Here is an 18,823-nt window from a genome sequence, read left to right as displayed (position 1 = left end):
GAAAGTATTTGAAAAACCCTCATCGTGTTATGGGGAAGGTCAGTTTCATCTTGGGTTGGGCAGCTCAGATGTGGGGGAAGTTCTGTCGACCACCACTCTCTCCCCCCAGTGCTGAGACTGGTGGGTGGGCCGGGGATCAGAGAGAAACCTTGAGGGTCCACATATGTGGGTTCAGTCATCAGGGTGGCTTTGAGATGCTGGCTCTGGGCTGGGGCTGTGACTAGTGTGAGGTTGAAGGTCAAAGGAGGGTCAGGTTGGTATCCACTGGGATGTTGGGTGCTTTACTGGCTGGGGTAGGGAGTGCTATTTTGGTCACCGACCAAGGCTCAATTCCTTAAGAGAACTGAAAGTCCCTAGCTCCTGTGGCTGGAAAGGGGGTGGCTAGGCAAGTGGTGGCAGGAGTACCGTGGCTGGGATCTGCAGAGGGTAGACAGTGTGGGCAGGCCCCCAGAGTGCTCAGGGTGATAGAGAGCTCTTGGGAAGTAGTGAAACCACACAGAGAGGATTGAAATGCTTGAGATTTGTGGAAGTTTGTTGAAATTAGGAGAAGGATATGCCAGCAGGTGCCATAGAAGGGGAGGGAAATGCAAAGTTGAGCTGGATGGTAATTAATGTATTATTGTTTGTTTATATATTTAAGAGACAGGGTCTTGCTGCCTTGCCCAGGCTGGCCTCCAACTCCTGGGCTCAAGTGATTCTCTGGCATCAGCCTCCTGAGTAGCTGTGAGGACAAGTGTGAGCCACTGTGCCTGGCTATTTATTAATTATTGAGCTAGCATTGATGTGAGCTGGGCCTGTTCTCTGTGCTTTTTGAGTGTGGTTTGATGTGCCCCCAGACACACAGTAGCTAGTTCATAGAAAGTGGTATGGAGCCTGCATTCAGGCTCAGGACTGTTTGTAACCATTCAAGTCCTGTGAGCTCCTGTGTGGGAGGCACTGGGCTAGGACCTGGGACCTGGCAGTCAAACAGCCCTGACATTTGGGAATCTGCGGTCTGTCTGATGGGAGAGGTCTGTCTGATGGGGGAGATAGCAGTAACTAGGAGAATGGTGGAACTAGAACAGCAGTGAGCATGGGGGCTGATGACTGAGAGGAGCTTTGGGCAGCGCCTTATTGCCTGCTGGGAGATGGAGGAGAGTTTGAGGCAGGAGTGTTGTAACAGGTACAGGTCACAGAAGAAAGAGAACCTGCAGGCCTGGGCATGTGGCCAGTCCCTAGAGAGGCAGCTGGGGAGGGCTAGGGGGTAGGTGCAGAGGGACTGCGAATAGGTCTTAAAACCCAGAGTCACTGAAGGGCTTTACCCCCACCTGGCACCATCCGGGTTGCCTCTCAGGGAGCGATGTGAGGGACCACGAGTGGAGGGCCCAGCTGGGCCAGACTGGAAGGAGAGAGACCTTAAGTAAACTAGAGATAGCACAGAGCCTGCAGCTGAGTGGGAAAGCAGGGCCTAGGGGAGTTGTTGGTTGGTTGACTGGTGTTGCTGGGTGAGGAGAGATGTCCAGAGTGTTGACGGTGTCTTGGTGGATAGTGCAGCCATCACATGGCACAGTTTACAATATCAAATAATTGAATATCACAACAAAATTTTTTAATGAAATAGCTGGACAGAACAATATCCAACAGAGCCATGCCTAATGGCTCATACCTGTAATCACAGCACTTCGGGAGGCCAAGGTGGGAGGATCACTTGAACTCAGGAGTCTGAGACCAGCCTGGGCAACGTGGCAAAATGCTGTTTCTACAAAAAATACAAAAAATTAGCTGGGCATGGTGGTGTGCACCAGTAGTCCTAGCTACTCGGGAGACTGAGGTGGGAGGTTGTTTGAGCCTGGAAGGTCAAGGCTGCAGTGAGCTGTTATTGCATTGCTGCACTCCATCCTGGGCAACAGAACGAGACCCTGTCTCAAAAGAAAAAAAAAAAAAATCAAATAGTAGGGAGTTCAATAAATTGTGACAGATCTTATGTAATGGAATATGTAAAGCCATTAAAAACCATGTTTTTGAAAAATATTTAGTGACCTGGGAAGGCACTCACTATGTAAAAGATGAAAAAAAATAACAAAACCAATAAAAGTATATGAAGTGTGATCCAAATGACAGAAAAAAAAAAACTGTCCTTAGGAAACAAACAGGAAAGAAATATAAACATTAATGCCGAAATTCTCAGTCTAGTTAAGAGATAGTTGTGGGGTTAACAAGGAGCATGTAAGAGAGAGTTTGGGGTGTGATGGGGTAAAAGTGTCTTCCCTTAGTTATTTGAATGTTAAATGAAATTAGCTGGGTTCCTTTTTAAAACAGCTTTACTGAGTTATAATTTGCATACCACAAAATTCACCCATTTTAAGTGTGTAATTCAATGATTTTTAGTAAATTTGCAGAGTAAACAGCACTACAGAGTAAACGCCACTACAATCTAATTTTATTTTATTTTTATTTTTTATTTTTTGAGACAAGGTCTGGCTCCGTTGTCCAGGCTTGAGGACAGTGGCACAATCATGGCTTACTGCAGCCTCGACTTCCCGGGCTCAGGCGATCCTCCCATGTCAGCCTTCCAAGTAGCTGGGACTACAGGCACATGCCACCATGCCTGGCTAATTTTTGTATTTTTAGTAGAGACAGGGTTTCACCATGTTGGCCAGGCTGGTCTCAAACTCTTGCCCTCAAATGATCCCCTGCCTCGGCCTCCCAAAGTGCTGGGATTACAGGCCTAAGCCACTGTGCCTGGCCACTGAGAATGTATTTCTTAGGACAAGAATGCTTAATTTCCATTTTTAGAAAAGATTAAATATTGTTATTTATAATAGGGATAGGTGGCTCATCACAGTTTCAGTTATAATCATAGAAAATTGGACTCAAGGCCTCACAGCAGAGGAAAATGGAGATAAATTGTAGTGCAGTCACAGAGCGTTGGGCCAGGCCAGCCATGTGCTCCCATAGCGTGGGGACCATCTCCTTTTCACAGTTTCTTGTTGCTTTCCTCCACACACTCATGAGCTCTTTGGCCATTGCAACGGGGTCTTGAGTACACAGTACCTGGCACAGCATAGGCCTTCAATAAGCAGTTGAAATGTGCTCAAAGATGAGGACTGTATACAAAATATTTGGCATGAAATATGCTCACATGTCATGGGGTTTATCTCTTAGTATTGGGATTATGGTGATAGTTTCTCCTTTTTGATTTTCTGTATTTTCTTCAATGGGCATGCACTCCTCTTATAATATTTTTAGATATCACTTTAAAAAGAAATGTAAAGACTCCCTTTGCTTGCTTCCTGTTCCGCCTTCCATTTCAGGGGAACTTTGTGAGATTCTTCCTGTGTTGCTTGCTCTAAACTGGAGGGCAGATTGGCTGAGCTCATTCAGGGCCTGACATTCACCAATTCTTCAGGATTTCATGCTGGGAATAGGAACACGTTTCTGGGAGAAGGGCTTATCTGAACAACCTGTTAAAATGCTTGCAATGAACAGGAAAGAAAAAAGGCTGTGTAGAATGATGTCTAGATTGAGCTCTTTTTATATATCTAGGAAGAGGAAAAGTGTTCTTTAAAGAACAGTAAAAAAATTAAATCCATTAGTGCCGTAATGGGGTCTTTTCATGCCGTTTTGTTCATTCCCTTGGGTTCATTTTGTAGTTCGGGGCTCGAAAGGAGTGGGCTGGGAGGGACCCAGGATGGGAGAGTGGCCTTGTGTCTCCTGGATACCTGTTAGGATCAAGGCAGGAGGAACCTTCTCCACCAGCTGACAGAGTTCTAGTTGCTGGGGATACTTTAGTGGGGTGGTGTGAGACGGCCCACTGTGACCTGGTGTTTATGTGAGGTGTGACTGAGGCTCCATCAGGAGTTGTGAGAAGGGGCCTGGATGTGAATTCTAACTCTGATTCTTCCCTTGCCAGGTCTGGCACTTGGGCAAGTTACCTACGTTGCTCAGGTTTCTGTGGGTGCCTCCAGCCTGAATGCAGAGGAAGAGGCCTCTGTGCAGCAGGTCGGGCCCCTCTCTGACTGTGTGTGCCTCTGGAGGATGTCTATCATGTGTTCTCAAGGGCCAGTTTGTCTTCTTATGTATTGGAGCTGCCCGTTCCCTGTGGCCATCTGCTGGAGCCAGAGCCACTGGGCCTGTGTCATCAGCAGTGCCTGGCTGAGCAGAACTTGGTAGAATCACTGGGCCACAGATCAGGGGCTCAAGCCTAGAGTCTGATTTAGAGGGTCTGGATGCTACCTGGTGCCACCTCATGTTTAACCAGCTCCTCTGGTGTATCTGAAGCAGGCATCTGTGGGCTAGACGTGAAGCTCTGCTCCAGCCTTGTGGTACCCAACCTTGCCTGTACATTGAAATTCGCCTGGAGCGCTTTAAAAGTTACTGAGGCTTGGCTGGGCGCGGTCGCTTACGCTTGTAATCCCAGCACTTTGGGAGGCTGAGGCAGGAGGATCACCTGAGGTCAGAGTTCAAGACCAGCCTGACCAACATGGAGAAACCCCGTCTCTACTAAAAATACAACAATTAGCCAGGCGTAGTGTCGGGCACTGGTAATTCCCAGCTACTCAGGAGGCTGAGGCAGGCGAATCACTGGAACCTAGGAGGCGGAGTTTGCGGTGAGCTGAGATTGTACCATTGCACTCCAGCCTGGGCAACAAGAGCAAAACTCTGTCTCAAAAAAACAAAACCAAACAAAAGCCCCCCCAAAAGTTACTGAGGGTTGGTCAGGCGTGGTGTCTCATGCCTGTAATCCCAGCACTTTGGGAGGCTGAGGTGGGTGGATCACCTGAGGTCAGGAGTTTGAGACCAGCCTGGCCAACATGGTGAAACCATGTCTCTACTAAAAATACAAAAAATTAGCCGGGTGTGGTGGTGGGCACCTGTAATCCCAGCTACTTGGGAGGCTGAGGCAGGAGAATGGCTTGAACCCAGAGGCGGAGGTTGCAGTGAGCCGCGATTGCGACACCGTGCTCCAGCCTGGGTGACGAGCGAAACTGTCTCAAAGAAAAAAAAAGTTACTGAGGCTTGAGTCTCACTCTAGAGATTGTGGTGTAATTGGTCTGGGCCGTGGCATCCCTGTAGAGATTTTTAAAAGGTCCCAGGTGGTCCTAGCGTGTAGCCGGAGCTGAGAACCGCTGCCTGGAATACCTTCTCTCCCTAAGGTGAGTTACTTCTAGGATGCTCCTTGGTCTTTGGTATAGGTAGGCCCCAGATGGCTGTTTCTGGCCCCTCCCACTAGTGCCATGACCGCCTTTCCCTCCCAGGTGCAGTCAGTGTGAGCACAGTCTAGGTTCAAGCTGTTCTTGCTTTATTGTCTTCTACAAGCCTCATTTTTCTTCTCTGTGAAAAATGTTAGGACTTACCCTTCTCAGGTTTCGGTGAGGTTACATGTGATAATGGTGTGTTACCCGTCTCAGGGATTGGCCTGTGACAAGGTGCTTAACAAAGTCCTTACTCTTTTTTTCTTCTCCCCTTTCCTAATAGTTTCCAGTCAGTGACCAAGTGCTTTTTTTTCTGTAAAGCAGTGAATTCGATTCTGGATAACGTGTGTGTGTTTCCTAGCCTCAGAGCCATCGCCTAGGCTCTCGTTAAGGAGGCAGGACACTTAGGCCTAAAATCTAATAGTCTGTGGGGTTGAACTAGGGAAGGGCAGAGCTGGGCTGGGCAGACAAGCTGTGTATGGTTTAGGAGATGACATAAAGGAGGGTCTGGTCTCGGGGGACCAACTTGAGCCTGCCACTCGGGGAGGGTCGGCTTGTCTCTTATTACTAACAGTGGCACCTTGCCAGTTTCCTGAGGAGGGATTTTGGTTTACATTTGAAAACCTTATACTGAACCATTTATGCTGTTCACCTGAGCTCTTTCCCTAGCCATCATTCCCTGAGGTTTCCCTGGTCGCTTGAGTTCTGGCTCTAATGTGCATTTGTCTTTTGCCAGATCTGTGTCGAGGGCAATATTGCAAGTGGGAAGACAACGTGCCTGGAATTCTTCTCCAACGCGACCGACATTGAGGTACAGCCTCCACGCTAGGTTTGAAGGAAGCCGAAACCTAGGATTTTCCTATTGATGGCTCTCTTTTGTTACTGCAGAAGCTACAATTTCTATACTTTTATAGTCATTTTCTTTCCTGCTTCCCTTTCCTGTTTTTACTTCTGTTAGAAATATGTGTATGGCCAGGTGTAGTGGCTCATGCCTGTAATCCCAGCACTTTAGAGGCTGAGGGGGGAGGATCACCTGAGCCCAGTAGTTTGAGAGTGGCCTGGCCAACAAATTATCCCCTTGATGGGATAATTTATAGAGGGTGTGGACTAACCTTGTCCAATAGGACTATAATTTGAGCCACAAGTGCAAGCCACAGGTGTAATTTAACATTTCTAATAGCCTCATTAAAAAAACGAAAAGGGCCGGGTACAGTGGCTCAAGCCTGTTATCCTAGAACTTTGGGAGGCGGAGGCAGGTGGATCGCTTGAGCCTAGGAGTTCCAGACCAGCCTGGGCCACATGGCGAGACCCCATCTCTACAAAAATATGCCAGGCATGGTGGGGCTTGCCTGTAGCCCCAGCTACTTGGGAAGCTGAGATGGGAGGATTGCTTAAGCTCAGGCAGAGGTTGCAGTGAGCTGAGATCATGCCATTGCACTGCATCCTGAGCAACAGGAGTGAAACCATGTCTCAAAAAAAGAAAAAAACCCACAGAAAATAAAAAGGACATTTTATTTCACATAACATATGCCAAATGTGATCTTGTCAACATTTAATCAATATAAAAATCACCAATGAGCTATTTTGCATTCTATCTTGTTACACTAAGTGTTTGGAAGATGATACTGGTTGAGCATCCCTTATCTGAAATGCTTGAGACCAGAAGTGTTTTAGATTTCAGAATTTTTCAGATTTTGGAATATTTGCGTAAACGTAATGAGATATCTTGGGGATGGGACCAAAGCCAAAACACAAAATTAATTTATGTTTCATATATAGATAGCCTGAAGGTAATTTTATACAATATTTTAAATAATTTTGTGAATGAAACAAGTTTGTCTTAAGTATTTAGGTGTGGAATTTTTCATTTGAAGTGTCATATCGGTTTTCAGAAAGTTTTGGAGTTTGAAGCATTTAGGATTTTGGATTTTTCAATTAGGGATGCTCAAACTGTAAAATAAGTGTAACTTAGGGCATATCTTAATTTGGACTGGTCACATTTCAAGGTCTTAATAGCTGCTTATGGCTCATGGCTACTGTATTGGACAGTGCAAGTGTTGACTGCCCTAAAGTCTGGTTAGGAAAAGAGTCTACATGGGTAAGAAGAAAGGTCAGGCTATTGAGCAGGGCTAGAAGTGTGACATCCGAGACAGCAATGTCTGAGCAGTGGGTATTATTACTATGCATAGGCAATTAATTTAATTTCTAGTTCATTTAAAGCGTAGTCACTAAAACTAACTTCAGGGATGTTTAAGAATCATCTCTACACTAAGACATTGACCTGTCTTCCTTGTTCTAGATTTTAGTGGTATAATCTTCTCTATTGATGGCTCTCTTTTGTTAATACAGAAGCTACAATTTCTATACTTTTATAGTCATTTTCTGTCCTTCTTCCCTTCCTTTCCTGTTTTTACTTCTGTTAGAAATGTATGTATGGCCAGGTGTGGTGGCTCATGCCTGTAATCCCAGCACTTTAGAGGCTGAGTGGGGAGGATCACCTGAGCCGAGTAGTTTGAGAGTGGCCTGGCCAACATGACGAAACCACATGTCTACAAAAAATAAAAAACTTAGCTGGATGTGGTGGCACGTGCCTATAGTCCCAGCTGCTCAGGAGGCTGAGGTGGGAGGATTATTTGAGCCCAGGAGGTTGAGGCTGTGGTGAGCCATGATTGTGCCACTGAACTCCAGCCTGGGTGACAGAGTGAGGCCCTGTCTCAAAGAAAAAAAAAAAAAAAAGGAAAGAAAAGAAATATATATATATATAGTTTGATAAAAATAATAAACATTATATAGCCCTTGTCCTGCTGTGTTCCTGTGCTGCTGTGCAGGAAAGAGTTAACATAGCAGACCTAAGACTGCTGCCCTTTTAGAAACACCTGCTTGCAGGGGTTGCAATCCTAGTCTCTGATAAAACAGACTTTAAACCATCAAAGATCAAAAGAGACAAAGAAGGCCATTACATAATGGTAAAGGGATCAATTCAACTGGAAGAGCTAACTCTCCTAAATATATATGCACCAATACAGGAGCACCCAGATTCATAAAGCAAGTCCTTAGAGACCTACAAAGAGACTTAGACTCCCATACAATAATAATGGGAGACTTCAACACTCCACTGTCAACATTAGACAGATCAACGAGACAGAAAGTTAACAAGGATATCCAGGAATTGAACTCATCTCTGCACCAAGCGGACCTAATAGACATCTATAGAACTCTCCACCCCAAATCAACAGAATATACATTCTTCTCAGTACCACATCGCACTTATTCCAAAATTGACCACATAATTGGAAGTAAAGCACTCCTCAGCAAATGTACAAGAACAGAAATTATAACAAACTGTCTCTCAGACCACAGTGCAATCAAACTAGAACTCAGGACTAAGAAACTCAATCAAAACCGCTCAACTACATGGAAACTGAACAACCTGCTCCTGAATGACTACTGGGTACATAACGAAATGAAAGCAGAAATAAAGATGTTCTTTGAAACCAATGAGAACAAAGATACAACATACCAGAATCTCTGGGACACATTTAAAGCAGTGTGTAGAGGGAAATTTATAGCACTAAATGCCCACAAGAGAAAGCAGGAGAGATCTAAAATTGACACTCTAACATCACAATTAAAAGAACTAGAGAGGCAAGAGCAAACACATTCAAAAGCTAGCAGAAGGCAAGAAATAACTAAGATCAGAGCAGAACTGAAGGAGATAGAGACACAAAAAACCCTCCAAAAAATCAATGAATCCAGGAGTTGGTTTTTTGAAAAGATAAACAAAATTGACAGACTGCTAGCTAGACTAATAAAGAAGAAAAGAGAGAGGAATCAAATAGACGCAATAAAAAATGATAAAGGGGATATCACCACCGACCCCACAGAAATACAAACAACCATCAGAGAATACTATAAATGCCTCTACGCAAATCAACTAGAAAATCTAGAAGAAATGGATAATTTCCTGGACACTTACACTCTCCCAAGACTAAACCAGGAAGAAGTTGAATCCCTGAATAGACGAATAGCAGGCTCTGAAATTGAGGCAACAATTAATAGCCTACCCACCAAAAAAAGTCCAGGACCAGATGGATTCACAGCTGAATTCTACCAGAGGTACAAGGAGGAGCTGGTACCATTCCTTCTGAAACTATTTCAATCAATAGAAAAAGAGGGAATCCTCCCTAACTCTTTTTATGAGGCCAACATCATCCTGATACCAAAGCCTGGCAGAGACACAACAAAAAAAGAGAATTTTAGACCAATATCCCTGATGAACATCGATGCAAAAATCCTCAATAAAATACTGGCAAACCGGATTCAACAGCACATCAAAAAGCTTATCCACCATGATCAAGTGGGCTTCATCCCTGGGATGCAAGGCTGGTTCAACATTCGCAAATCAATAAACGTAATCCAGCATATAAACAGAACCAAAGACAAGAACCACATAATTATCTCAATAGATGCAGAAAAGGCTTTTGACAAAATTCAACAGCCCTTTATGCTAAAAACGCTCAATAAATTTGGTATTGATGGAACGTACCTCAAAATAATAAGAGCTATTTATGACAAACCCACAGCTAATATCATACTGAATGGGCAAAAACTGGAAAAATTCCCTTTGAAAACTGGCACAAGACAGGGATGCCCTCTCTCACCACTCCTATTCAACATAGTGTTGGAAGTTCTGGCTAGGGCAATCAGGCAAGAGAAAGAAATCAAGGGGATCCAGTTAGGAAAAGAAGAAGTCAAATTGTCCCTGTTTGCAGATGACATGATTGTATATTTAGAAAACCCCATTGTCTCAGCCCAAAATCTCCTTAAGCTGATAAGCAACTTCAGCAAAGTCTCAGGATACAAAATTAATGTGCAAAAATCACAAGCATTCTTATACACCAGTAACAGACAAGCAGAGAGCCAAATCAGGAATGAACTTCCATTCACAATTGCTTCAAAGAGAATAAAATACCTAGGAATCCAGCTTACAAGGGATGTAAAGGACCTCTTCAAGGAGAACTACAAACCACTGCTCAGTGAAATCAAAGAGGACACAAACAAATGGAAGAACATACCATGCTCATGGATAGGAAGAATCAATATCGTGAAAATGGCCATACTGCCCAAGGTGATTTATAGATTCAATGCCATCCCCATCAAGCTACCAATGAGTTTCTTCACAGAATTGGAAAAAACGGCTTTAAAGTTCATATGGAACCAAAAAAGAGCCCGCATTGCCAAGACAATCCTAAGTCAAAAGGACAAAGCTGGAGGCGTCACGCTACCTGACTTCAAACTATACTACAAGGCTACAGTAACCAAAACAGCATGGTACTGGTACCACAACAGAGATATAGACCAATGGAACAGAACAGAGTCCTCAGAAATAATACCACACATCTACAGCCATCTGATCTTTGACAAACCTGAGAGAAACAAGAAATGGGGAAAGGATTCCCTATTTAATAAATGGTGCTGGGAAAATTGGCTAGCCATAAGTAGAAAGCTGAAACTGGATCCTTTCCTTACCCCTTATACGAAAATTAATTCAAGATGGATTAGAGACTTAAATGTTAGACCTAATACCATAAAAACCCTAGAAGAAAATCTAGGTAGTACCATTCAGGACATAGGCATAGGCAAGGACTTCATGTCTAAAACACCAAAAGCAACGGCAGCAAAAGCAAAAATTGACACATGGGATCTAATTAAACTAAAGAGCTTTTGCACAGCTAAAGAAACTACCATCAGAGTGAACAGGCAACCTACAGAATGGGAAAAAATTTTTGCAACCTACTCATCTGACAAAGGGCTAATATCCAGAATCTACAAAGAACTCAAACAAATATACAAGAAAAAAACAAACAACCCCATCAAAAAGTGGGGAAAGGATATGAACAGACATTTCTCAAAAGAAGACATCCATACAGCCAACAGACACATGAAAAAATGCTCATCATCACTCGCCATCAGAGAAATGCAAATCAAAACCACAAAGAGATACCATCTCACACCAGTTAGAATGGCAATCATTAAGAAGTCAGGAAACAACAGGTGTTGGAGAGGATGTGGAGAAATAGGAACACTTTTACACTGTTGGTGGGATTGTAAACTAGTTCAACCATTATGGAAAACAGTATGGCGATTCCTCAAGGATCTAGAACTAGATGTACCATATGACCCAGCCATCCCACTACTGGGTATATACCCAAAGGATTATAAATTACTCTACTACAAAGACACATGCACAAGTATGTTTATTGCGGCACTATTCACAATAGCAAAGACTTGGAATCAACCCAAATGTCCATCTGTGACAGACTGGATTAAGAAAATGTGGCACATATACACCATGGAATACTATGCAGCCATAAAAAAGGATGAGTTTGCGTCCTTTGTAGGGACATGGATGCAGCTGGAAACCATCATTCTTAGCAAACTATCACAAGAACAGAAAAACCAAACACCGCATGTTCTCACTCATAGGTGGGAACTGAACAATGAGATCACTTGGACTCGGGAAGGGGAACATCACACACTGGGGCCTATCATGGGGAGGGGGGAGGAGGGAGGGATTGCATTGGGGAGTTATACATGATATAAACGTCATGCACATGTACCCTAGAACTTAAAGTATAATAAAAAAATAAAAAATAAAATAAAAAAAAAAGAAACACCTGCTTGCAAGGGTGGTCTTTGACTGGCATCTGGGAACTTAGATCTTGGGAGTGCCCCCACCATTCCTAACTGATAACAGACTCTCTGCCTAAACTGTTTCTCCAAACAGTATGGTTTATGCTGACACCTGCTTTCTTCCTTGGAGTGTGGAATTTTGGTACATGTCAGGAAGTGGCTGCCTGCATGGCTGAGCGCTGATGAAAACCTTGAACTCCCAGGTTCAGGCCAGCTTGCCTGCTAGACAACATTTCACATGTATTGTCACATCTTGTTGCCTGGGGAATTCAGTGTGTGCTGTGCAGTTCCTCTGGGAGAGGACCCTTGGAAGCTTGTGCCTGGTTTCTTCCAGACTTTGTGCCCTGCCCTTTTTCCCTTTGCTGATCCTTTTTTCTTTTGCTTTCTTTTTTTTTTTTTTTCCCCGAGATGGAGTCTCGCTCTGTCACCCAGGCTGCCAGCTCACTGCCACCTCCACCTCCCAGGTTCAAGCAATTCTCCTGCCTCAGCCTCCCAAGTAGCTGGGATTACAGGCGCCCACCACCATGCCTGGCTAATTTTTTTTTTTTTTGTATTTTTAGTAGAGATGGGGTTTCACCATGTTGGCCAGGCTAGTTTCAAACTCGTGACCTCAAGTGATCCACCCGCCTCAGCCTCCCAAAGTGCTGAGATTACAGGCGTGAGACACCACACCTGGTCCCGTTTGCGGATCTCGTTTTGTGTCCTTTTGGTGTAATCCATCTTAGCTGTGACTATGACTGGATGCCGTGTCCTGTGAGTTCTCATGGATCATCAAATCAGGGGAGGAGGGGGGTCTTGGGGACTCTTGACACCTGTCCTGAGTGATATGACTCTTAATGGCACTTTAGAAGTGCTTATAGTCTCACTGAAGGCCTTGGAGCCTATTAACAACAATGATAGTTAACATCCAATGAGTATACTATTTGCCCAGCACTGTGTTAAGGGTTCATCATAAATACTAAATGATCTCATCCTCCCAAGAAGAGTCCCTCTGAAGTAGGTACCATTTTTACCACAGTTTTAGATGAGGAAACCATGGCTCAGTGAGGTTAAGTGGCTTGTCCAGGTCACTTGGCTAGTGTGTGATACAGCCAGATCCCAGCCCAGGCTGTCTGGCTGCAGAGGCCACACCCTTGTTTGGTTCTTCTGTGCTATGAAGAGCTTTCTTGGCTTTAGGAAGACCACTCTCCCTTCAGATCTGAGCTCCGTGTCTCCTGACCTTCCCAGCGAGGTTATGCTTCCTGATGGAGCATTCCCTGGCCGCTCTGTACCTCTCTATTATACCACTTCTTGGAGTTTGAAAACATGTTGGCTTCTATGATTGCCTGAGTAATGTCTGCTTCCCCTGGTAGGCTTAAGGTTCTGTGAAGGCAAAAGCTGGGCTGGTTTTGCTATTGTTGTATCCTCAGTGCCTAGCATGGGTATCTGGCACACGGTGGGCACTCAATAAATATTTGTTGGGTGACAATGCTATGGATGAAGCACCCCTGAACTGGGTTGGGGAGCAAGGCTCCTTGTGACCCAGACTCTGGTGGGCCTGTGTGGTGTTGTGTATGCTCCTTGGGGGCTGGGAAGAAGATCTAGAAGAAGGAGAGGGGGTTTGAGAGGGGCAGTGGGAGGGCATATTTGAACTGGATTTTGAAGGGTGTATAGGAGTTTTCCATGTGATGAAAGTTGATGTGAAGTGGGATGGGGTGGGAATACTGGGCAGAAGAAACAACATAAGCAAAGACACAGAGGTGTGAAGGGTGGGGGGTGATCCCTTCCCTTCCCTTCCCTCCCCTCCCCTCCCCTCCTCTCCCCTCCCCTTGCCTCTCCTTCTTTCCTTTTTGAGACGGAGTCTTGCTCTGTCACCCAGGCTGGAATGCAGTAGTGTGATCTTGGCTCACTGCAACCTTTGCCTCCTGGGTTCAAGTGATTCTCCTGCCTCAGTCTCCCAAGTATCTGGGATTACAGGCATGCGCCACTACATCTGGCTAATTTTCATATTTTTAGTAGAGGTGGGGTTTCACCATGTTGGCCAGGCTGGCCTTGAACTCCTGACCTCAAGTGGTCTGCCTGCCTCGGCCTCCCAAAGTGCTGGGATTACAGGTATGAGCCACTGCGCCCAGCCAGGGTGGTTACTTTTCAGGAGTTCCATGCATTGCCTGCCTTTGGTCTTTTGTCACCTATGGCCCCTCACATGTACTCTGAAAGTTCCCAGATTAATCCTGGCACTCTGAAGATCTTGGCCCCAAGAACACCATTTAAATCTTTTCTAGCGCACACCTGCATACCCAGAAAGGCTCTGGCAGAGTCTGGGGTTGTCCCAGATTTGTATGTCTAGACCACAGATGGAGGCTCTAGAAATGCCCAGCAGAGATCCTGATATGTGTCTGAAAACACACAAGATGTTGGAGAAATTGGCAGTCATCCTAAAAGGTACAAACAGGACCAGAGGGAAAGAATGCCTCCAAACCAGTGAGACAGGGAGCGTACTAAAGAAACAGGGACTCTCAGCAGCCAGCGCACCCAGTGCAGTGATCAGAGGCAGGAAATGGAGGCAGGTGGCCTGCCCAGGTCTAGCCCTGTCCAGTGTCCCTCCTGGCTTCTCCCACCCACCTGCCAGCTTGATGTGGTAGGCAGGCAGGGCTGGGATAGAATACATAGAAGAGGGATGGACAGAGCCAGCTCTGACCTTGGGGAGGCTACCAGGGCAGTAGAGAGGTAGGATGTACCTATGCTTGACACATTGGGTACAGGGATGGATAGAGTTGTTCTCAGGATGTTTCTGGAAGTAATGTGAGGAAGCCGTGTTTAATCTAGAGTTGTGACCTCACAGGGGTTGTCAGCTATTTTGGCCTACCTTGGGCACCCAAATTTGGATAGTCTTTTTCTCTCTTTTTCCCTTCTCTCCTTGCTTTCCCCTCAACACTTACACACTTTTACAGGATTCAGCACTGAGAAGCAGCAGTTCTGATGTTTTCTTTCCTTCCAGGTGTTAACGGAGCCTGTGTCCAAGTGGAGAAATGTCCGTGGCCACAATCCTCTGGTGAGTGGGTTGTTGGTTGCATGAACCCCTGGCTTCCCCTTAAGCACCCGAGAATGGTGATGCCTCTGCCTGAGCCCGAGACTGCCCAGGCATCCTCTGTGCTCTTAGCTGAGTTGGAGAAGACCAGGGAGGGACAAGCAGAAAATGGTGGCATGTTGGTGTTCTGAGGTCAAGGATCTCTGAGGCCTGAGTGGCTAGGCACAGAGCCCAGGGACTTCCTATCAGCTATCCCATACTATTCCCAGTGGCCAACCTTAGCCACTAGGGGTGTTCATTTCTTGTTGCTCATTCCAGCCCTCCCCTCCCCTAGAAGAAACCTATCAGAACCCAGGACTTCTCAGACCTAACCCCCCAGGACCTATCTCTAAGTAACCAGGATCCTTGGTGGACCCCTGACTTGGGTTTGCAACTTGGCCCTGTCTAGTAACAGGGGCCGCCTCTGGCTTACCTGGAAGCTGCCAGCCTGCTTTCCCAAGGGTGAACCTAGCAACAGGGGTTGTAGTGTGCTGTGGCCCTTCCTTCACCTTCCCCATTTTGAGGTTCTGCTCTGGCTGCTTGAGAGAGATGGGTAGAATCTGGGTCCTGCAAGAGAGAGCTTTAGAAGGGGATGTTGGTTCTGAGCTCCCCTCCCATGAGGTAGGGATGATTAGTCTCATTTTTCAGTTTAGGAGATTGCACTTAAATAAGTTGCCTGAGGTCACACAGCTAGTAAATGGACTTGGAAGCCTGTGCTGCCCCCTGATTTTTTTTTTTTTTTTTTGAGATGGAGTTTCAGTCTGTCTCTAGACTGGAGTACAGTGGTGCAATCTCGGCTCACTGCAACCTCCACCTCCCGGGTTCAAGCGATTCTTCTTCCTCACTCTCCTGACTAGCTGGGACTACAGGCACCTGCTACCATGCCCAGCTTATTTTTGTGTTTTTAGCAGAGACAGGGTTTCAGCATGTTGGCCAGGATGGTCTCGATCTCCTGACCCACGTGATCCACCCACCTCAGACTCCCAAAGTGCTGGGATTACGGACGTGAGCCACCGTGCCTGGCCATGCCCCCTGATTTTTAGCAACACAATTGGCATCTCCTGTGTGGTTCATTAGACTCCGAGTTCTACTAGGAGCAGGGACTGTGTCTACTTTGTTCACTGTTATTTGCTAAAACCTAGGCGCACTGCCTAGCACTTAGTAGGGGCTTGTGCATTCATCCATTCATTCAACCAATATTCAGTGCTTGTCAGCCACATGGCAGACACTGTTCTGGATGATACGGCAGTGAGAAATTCGAAGCTCTTGCTCTCCTGCCCCTAGTATTCCAATGTGGGGAGACAGAAGACAAACATATAATCTGGTGGGTGGTGATAGGAGCTAGGAAGAAAAACTAAGGCAGGTGAAATGATGTTTCTTAAATAAGGCAAAACCTCTCAGTCTTTCAATAAAGAATCCTAAAGAGACGTGAGAAGAATTTATTCTCTGTGCATTTGCGAGAAGATGGAATGCCAGTCATCTTCTTTGAATATGACAAAAAAACCTCTGTAACATTCATATTCTCTAGAAGCCAAGGAGGAACCCAGGCTCGGTTATTAAGTAAGACAACTGGAGTTGCAGGTGTTAGGGATCATAAGTGACATTTCCCAGGACAAAATCACAGCCTTAGAAGTCTGAGTGTCCTTGTTACAGATAGCCTTTTCAATGAGAGTTTCCTAATAAAAAATGCAATAGAGGTAGCTATTTTTATGTAAGTTTCCACTCTAGACCAAAAGAAAGATCGATACTTTGAAAAATCTTAATTCATCACTTTATCTGAATTGGTTTTCTGATGCAGAAAGGTGACTGTTTCTGCGGCCATCAGGCAAGAGGGAGTGTTTCTCCTAGGCTTTATGAGATTTTCTCTCAACTGCTGTCAGAGGAGTCTGCAGTTCTCAGTGAAGAGCACTGGAGTTTAATTAGTTTGCACCAAGAGAAAAATGAAAAGCAAAAATGAGGAAAAGGCCGGGTATGGTGGCTCATGCCTGTAATCCCAGCACTTTGGAAGGCCAAGATCAGAGGATTGCTTGAAGCCAGGAGTTTGAGACCACCCTGGTCAACATAGTGAGACCCCCATCTCTAAAAGAAATAAAAAATAAATAAAATTAATTTAAAAATGAGGAAAAGAGCAGAACAGGTTTCTTAGCAAGTACGCTGGAGCATGAAGTGTTTTGCACCTAGAGGGGATGGAGAGTGATTGAGTAGGTGGGTGGGCTTCTGTTTTACATGAGATAAGTAGGGAACGTATCTATGATAAGGTGCCTAAACATGAGAGTGTGAGCACTGTAGATACCTGGATGAAGAGTGTTTAGGCAGAAGGCGCTGCAGATGCAAAGGCCCTGAGGTGGGACCATGCTTGGCACGTTTGAGGAACGCTAAGTAAGCTCATGTGGTTGGAAGCCAACCAGACCAGAGGGAGAGTTGTAGGAAATGAGAGAAGGCCCTGTGGGCCATGATAAGGGTTTGGATTTCATTCTGCTTGCAATGGGAAGCCACTGGAAGGTTCTGAGCAGGGGAGTGGCAAGAACTGATTTAGGTTTCACAGACTCACTCTGGTGGCTGGATAGAGAACAGACTACAGAGGGCTCAAAGACCATTCACTGAATGACTTGTGCGCATGTTCCTTGGTGATTTTATTTTATTTTCTGAATTTCCAAAGAAAAGGAATTTATTTTTTACAGTTAGAACAGCTGAGAAGTCCAAGGTTGAGGGGGTGCATCTGGTGAGGGCTTTCTTGCTGGTGGGGACTCTTCAAAGAGTTCTGAGGTGGTGCAGGGTGTCACATGGTGAGGGGGCTGAGCGTGCTAGGTCAGGTCTCTCTCCCTTATAAAGCCACCAGTGTAAGATAACCCATTAACCTATTAATCCATGAATAGATTAATCAATTCAAAAGGGCTGTGCACTCATGACCCAATCATTTCTTAAAGGCACCACCTGCTACGTACTGCCACACTGGGGATTAAGTTTCCAACACATGAAATTTGGGGGATTCATTCAAACCAAAGCATTACTTTTTAAAGATTATCTTTTTTTTTTTTTTTTTTTTTTTTTTTTGAGACAGAGTCTGGCTCTGTTGCCCAGGCTGGAGTGCAGTGGTGCGATTTCGGCTCACTGCAAGCTCCGCCTCCCGGGTTCACACCATTCTCCTGCCTCAGCCTCCTGAGTAGCTGGGACCACAGGCGCTGCCACCATGCCCGGCTAATTTTTTGTATTTTTAGTAGAGATGGGGTTTCACTGAGTTAGCCAGGATGGTCTCGATCTCCTGACCTCGTGATCCTCCCGCCTCGGCCTCCCAAAGTGCTGGGATTACAGGCGTGAGCCACTGCGCCTGGCCAAGATTATCTTAAAGAGCTTAACTTTTTTTAAAATTTAAAACTTATTTATTTATTTATTTGGAGAGTCTTGCTATATCACCCAGGCTTGAGTGCAGTGGCACAATTATAGCTCACTGTAACCTTGAACTCCTGGGCTCAAGTGATCCCCCTGCCTTGGGCTCCCAAAGTGCTGGGATTATAGGCATGAGCCATTGCACCTGGCTCTCTTTTCTTTATGCTAGAAACATTCAAATTGTTCTCTTATAGCTTTTTTTTTTTTTTTTTGAGGTGAAGTCTCGCTCTGTCACCCAGGCTGGAGTACAGTGGCATGATCTTGGCTCACTCCAACCTCTGCCTACCTGGTTCAAGCGATTCTTCTGCCTCAGCCTCCCAAGTAACTGGGATTGTAGTCATGCACCACCACGCCCAGCTAATTTTTTTGTATTTTTTGTAGGGATGGGATTTCACCATGTTGGCCAGGCTGGTCTCAAACTCCTGACCTCAAGTGATCTGCCTGCCTCAGCCTCCCAAAGTACTGGGATTACAGGTGTGAGTCACCATGCCTGGCCTCTTCTATCTATTTTGAGATGCACAAT

The 18,823-nt window shown here is 45.4% G+C and overlaps 1 protein-coding gene across 6 annotated transcripts in view; it reads left to right on the top strand.

The window, feature by feature from the left end:
• TK2 (thymidine kinase 2) overlaps positions 1-18,823 on the top strand; it is a 45,924-nt gene that overhangs the window by 2,837 nt on the left and 24,264 nt on the right. For 4 of the 6 annotated variants that reach the window (XR_004438942.1, XM_033218680.1, XM_033218679.1 and 1 more), the window contains exons 3-4: positions 5,911-5,985; positions 14,845-14,898. Coding sequence is in view for 1 of the 6 variants with exons in the window: in XM_033218679.1 (XP_033074570.1) it covers positions 5,911-5,985; positions 14,845-14,898 (129 nt within the window). In the remaining 5 variants the exon portion in view is untranslated. Of the gene's footprint in view, positions 1-3,961; positions 3,982-4,124; positions 4,149-5,910; positions 5,986-14,844; positions 14,899-18,823 lie in introns of those variants that run through there. The other 2 variants (XM_033218684.1, XM_033218683.1) reach the window with 2 other exon arrangements.

Source organism: Trachypithecus francoisi, unplaced genomic scaffold (genome assembly GCF_009764315.1).
Source record: "Trachypithecus francoisi isolate TF-2019V2 unplaced genomic scaffold, Tfra_2.0 Lachesis_group10, whole genome shotgun sequence".
Taxonomy (NCBI): Eukaryota; Metazoa; Chordata; class Mammalia; order Primates; family Cercopithecidae; genus Trachypithecus; species Trachypithecus francoisi.
The sequence above is the reverse complement of the archived record's forward strand: the minus strand, read 5'-3'. Positions and strand labels throughout refer to the sequence as shown.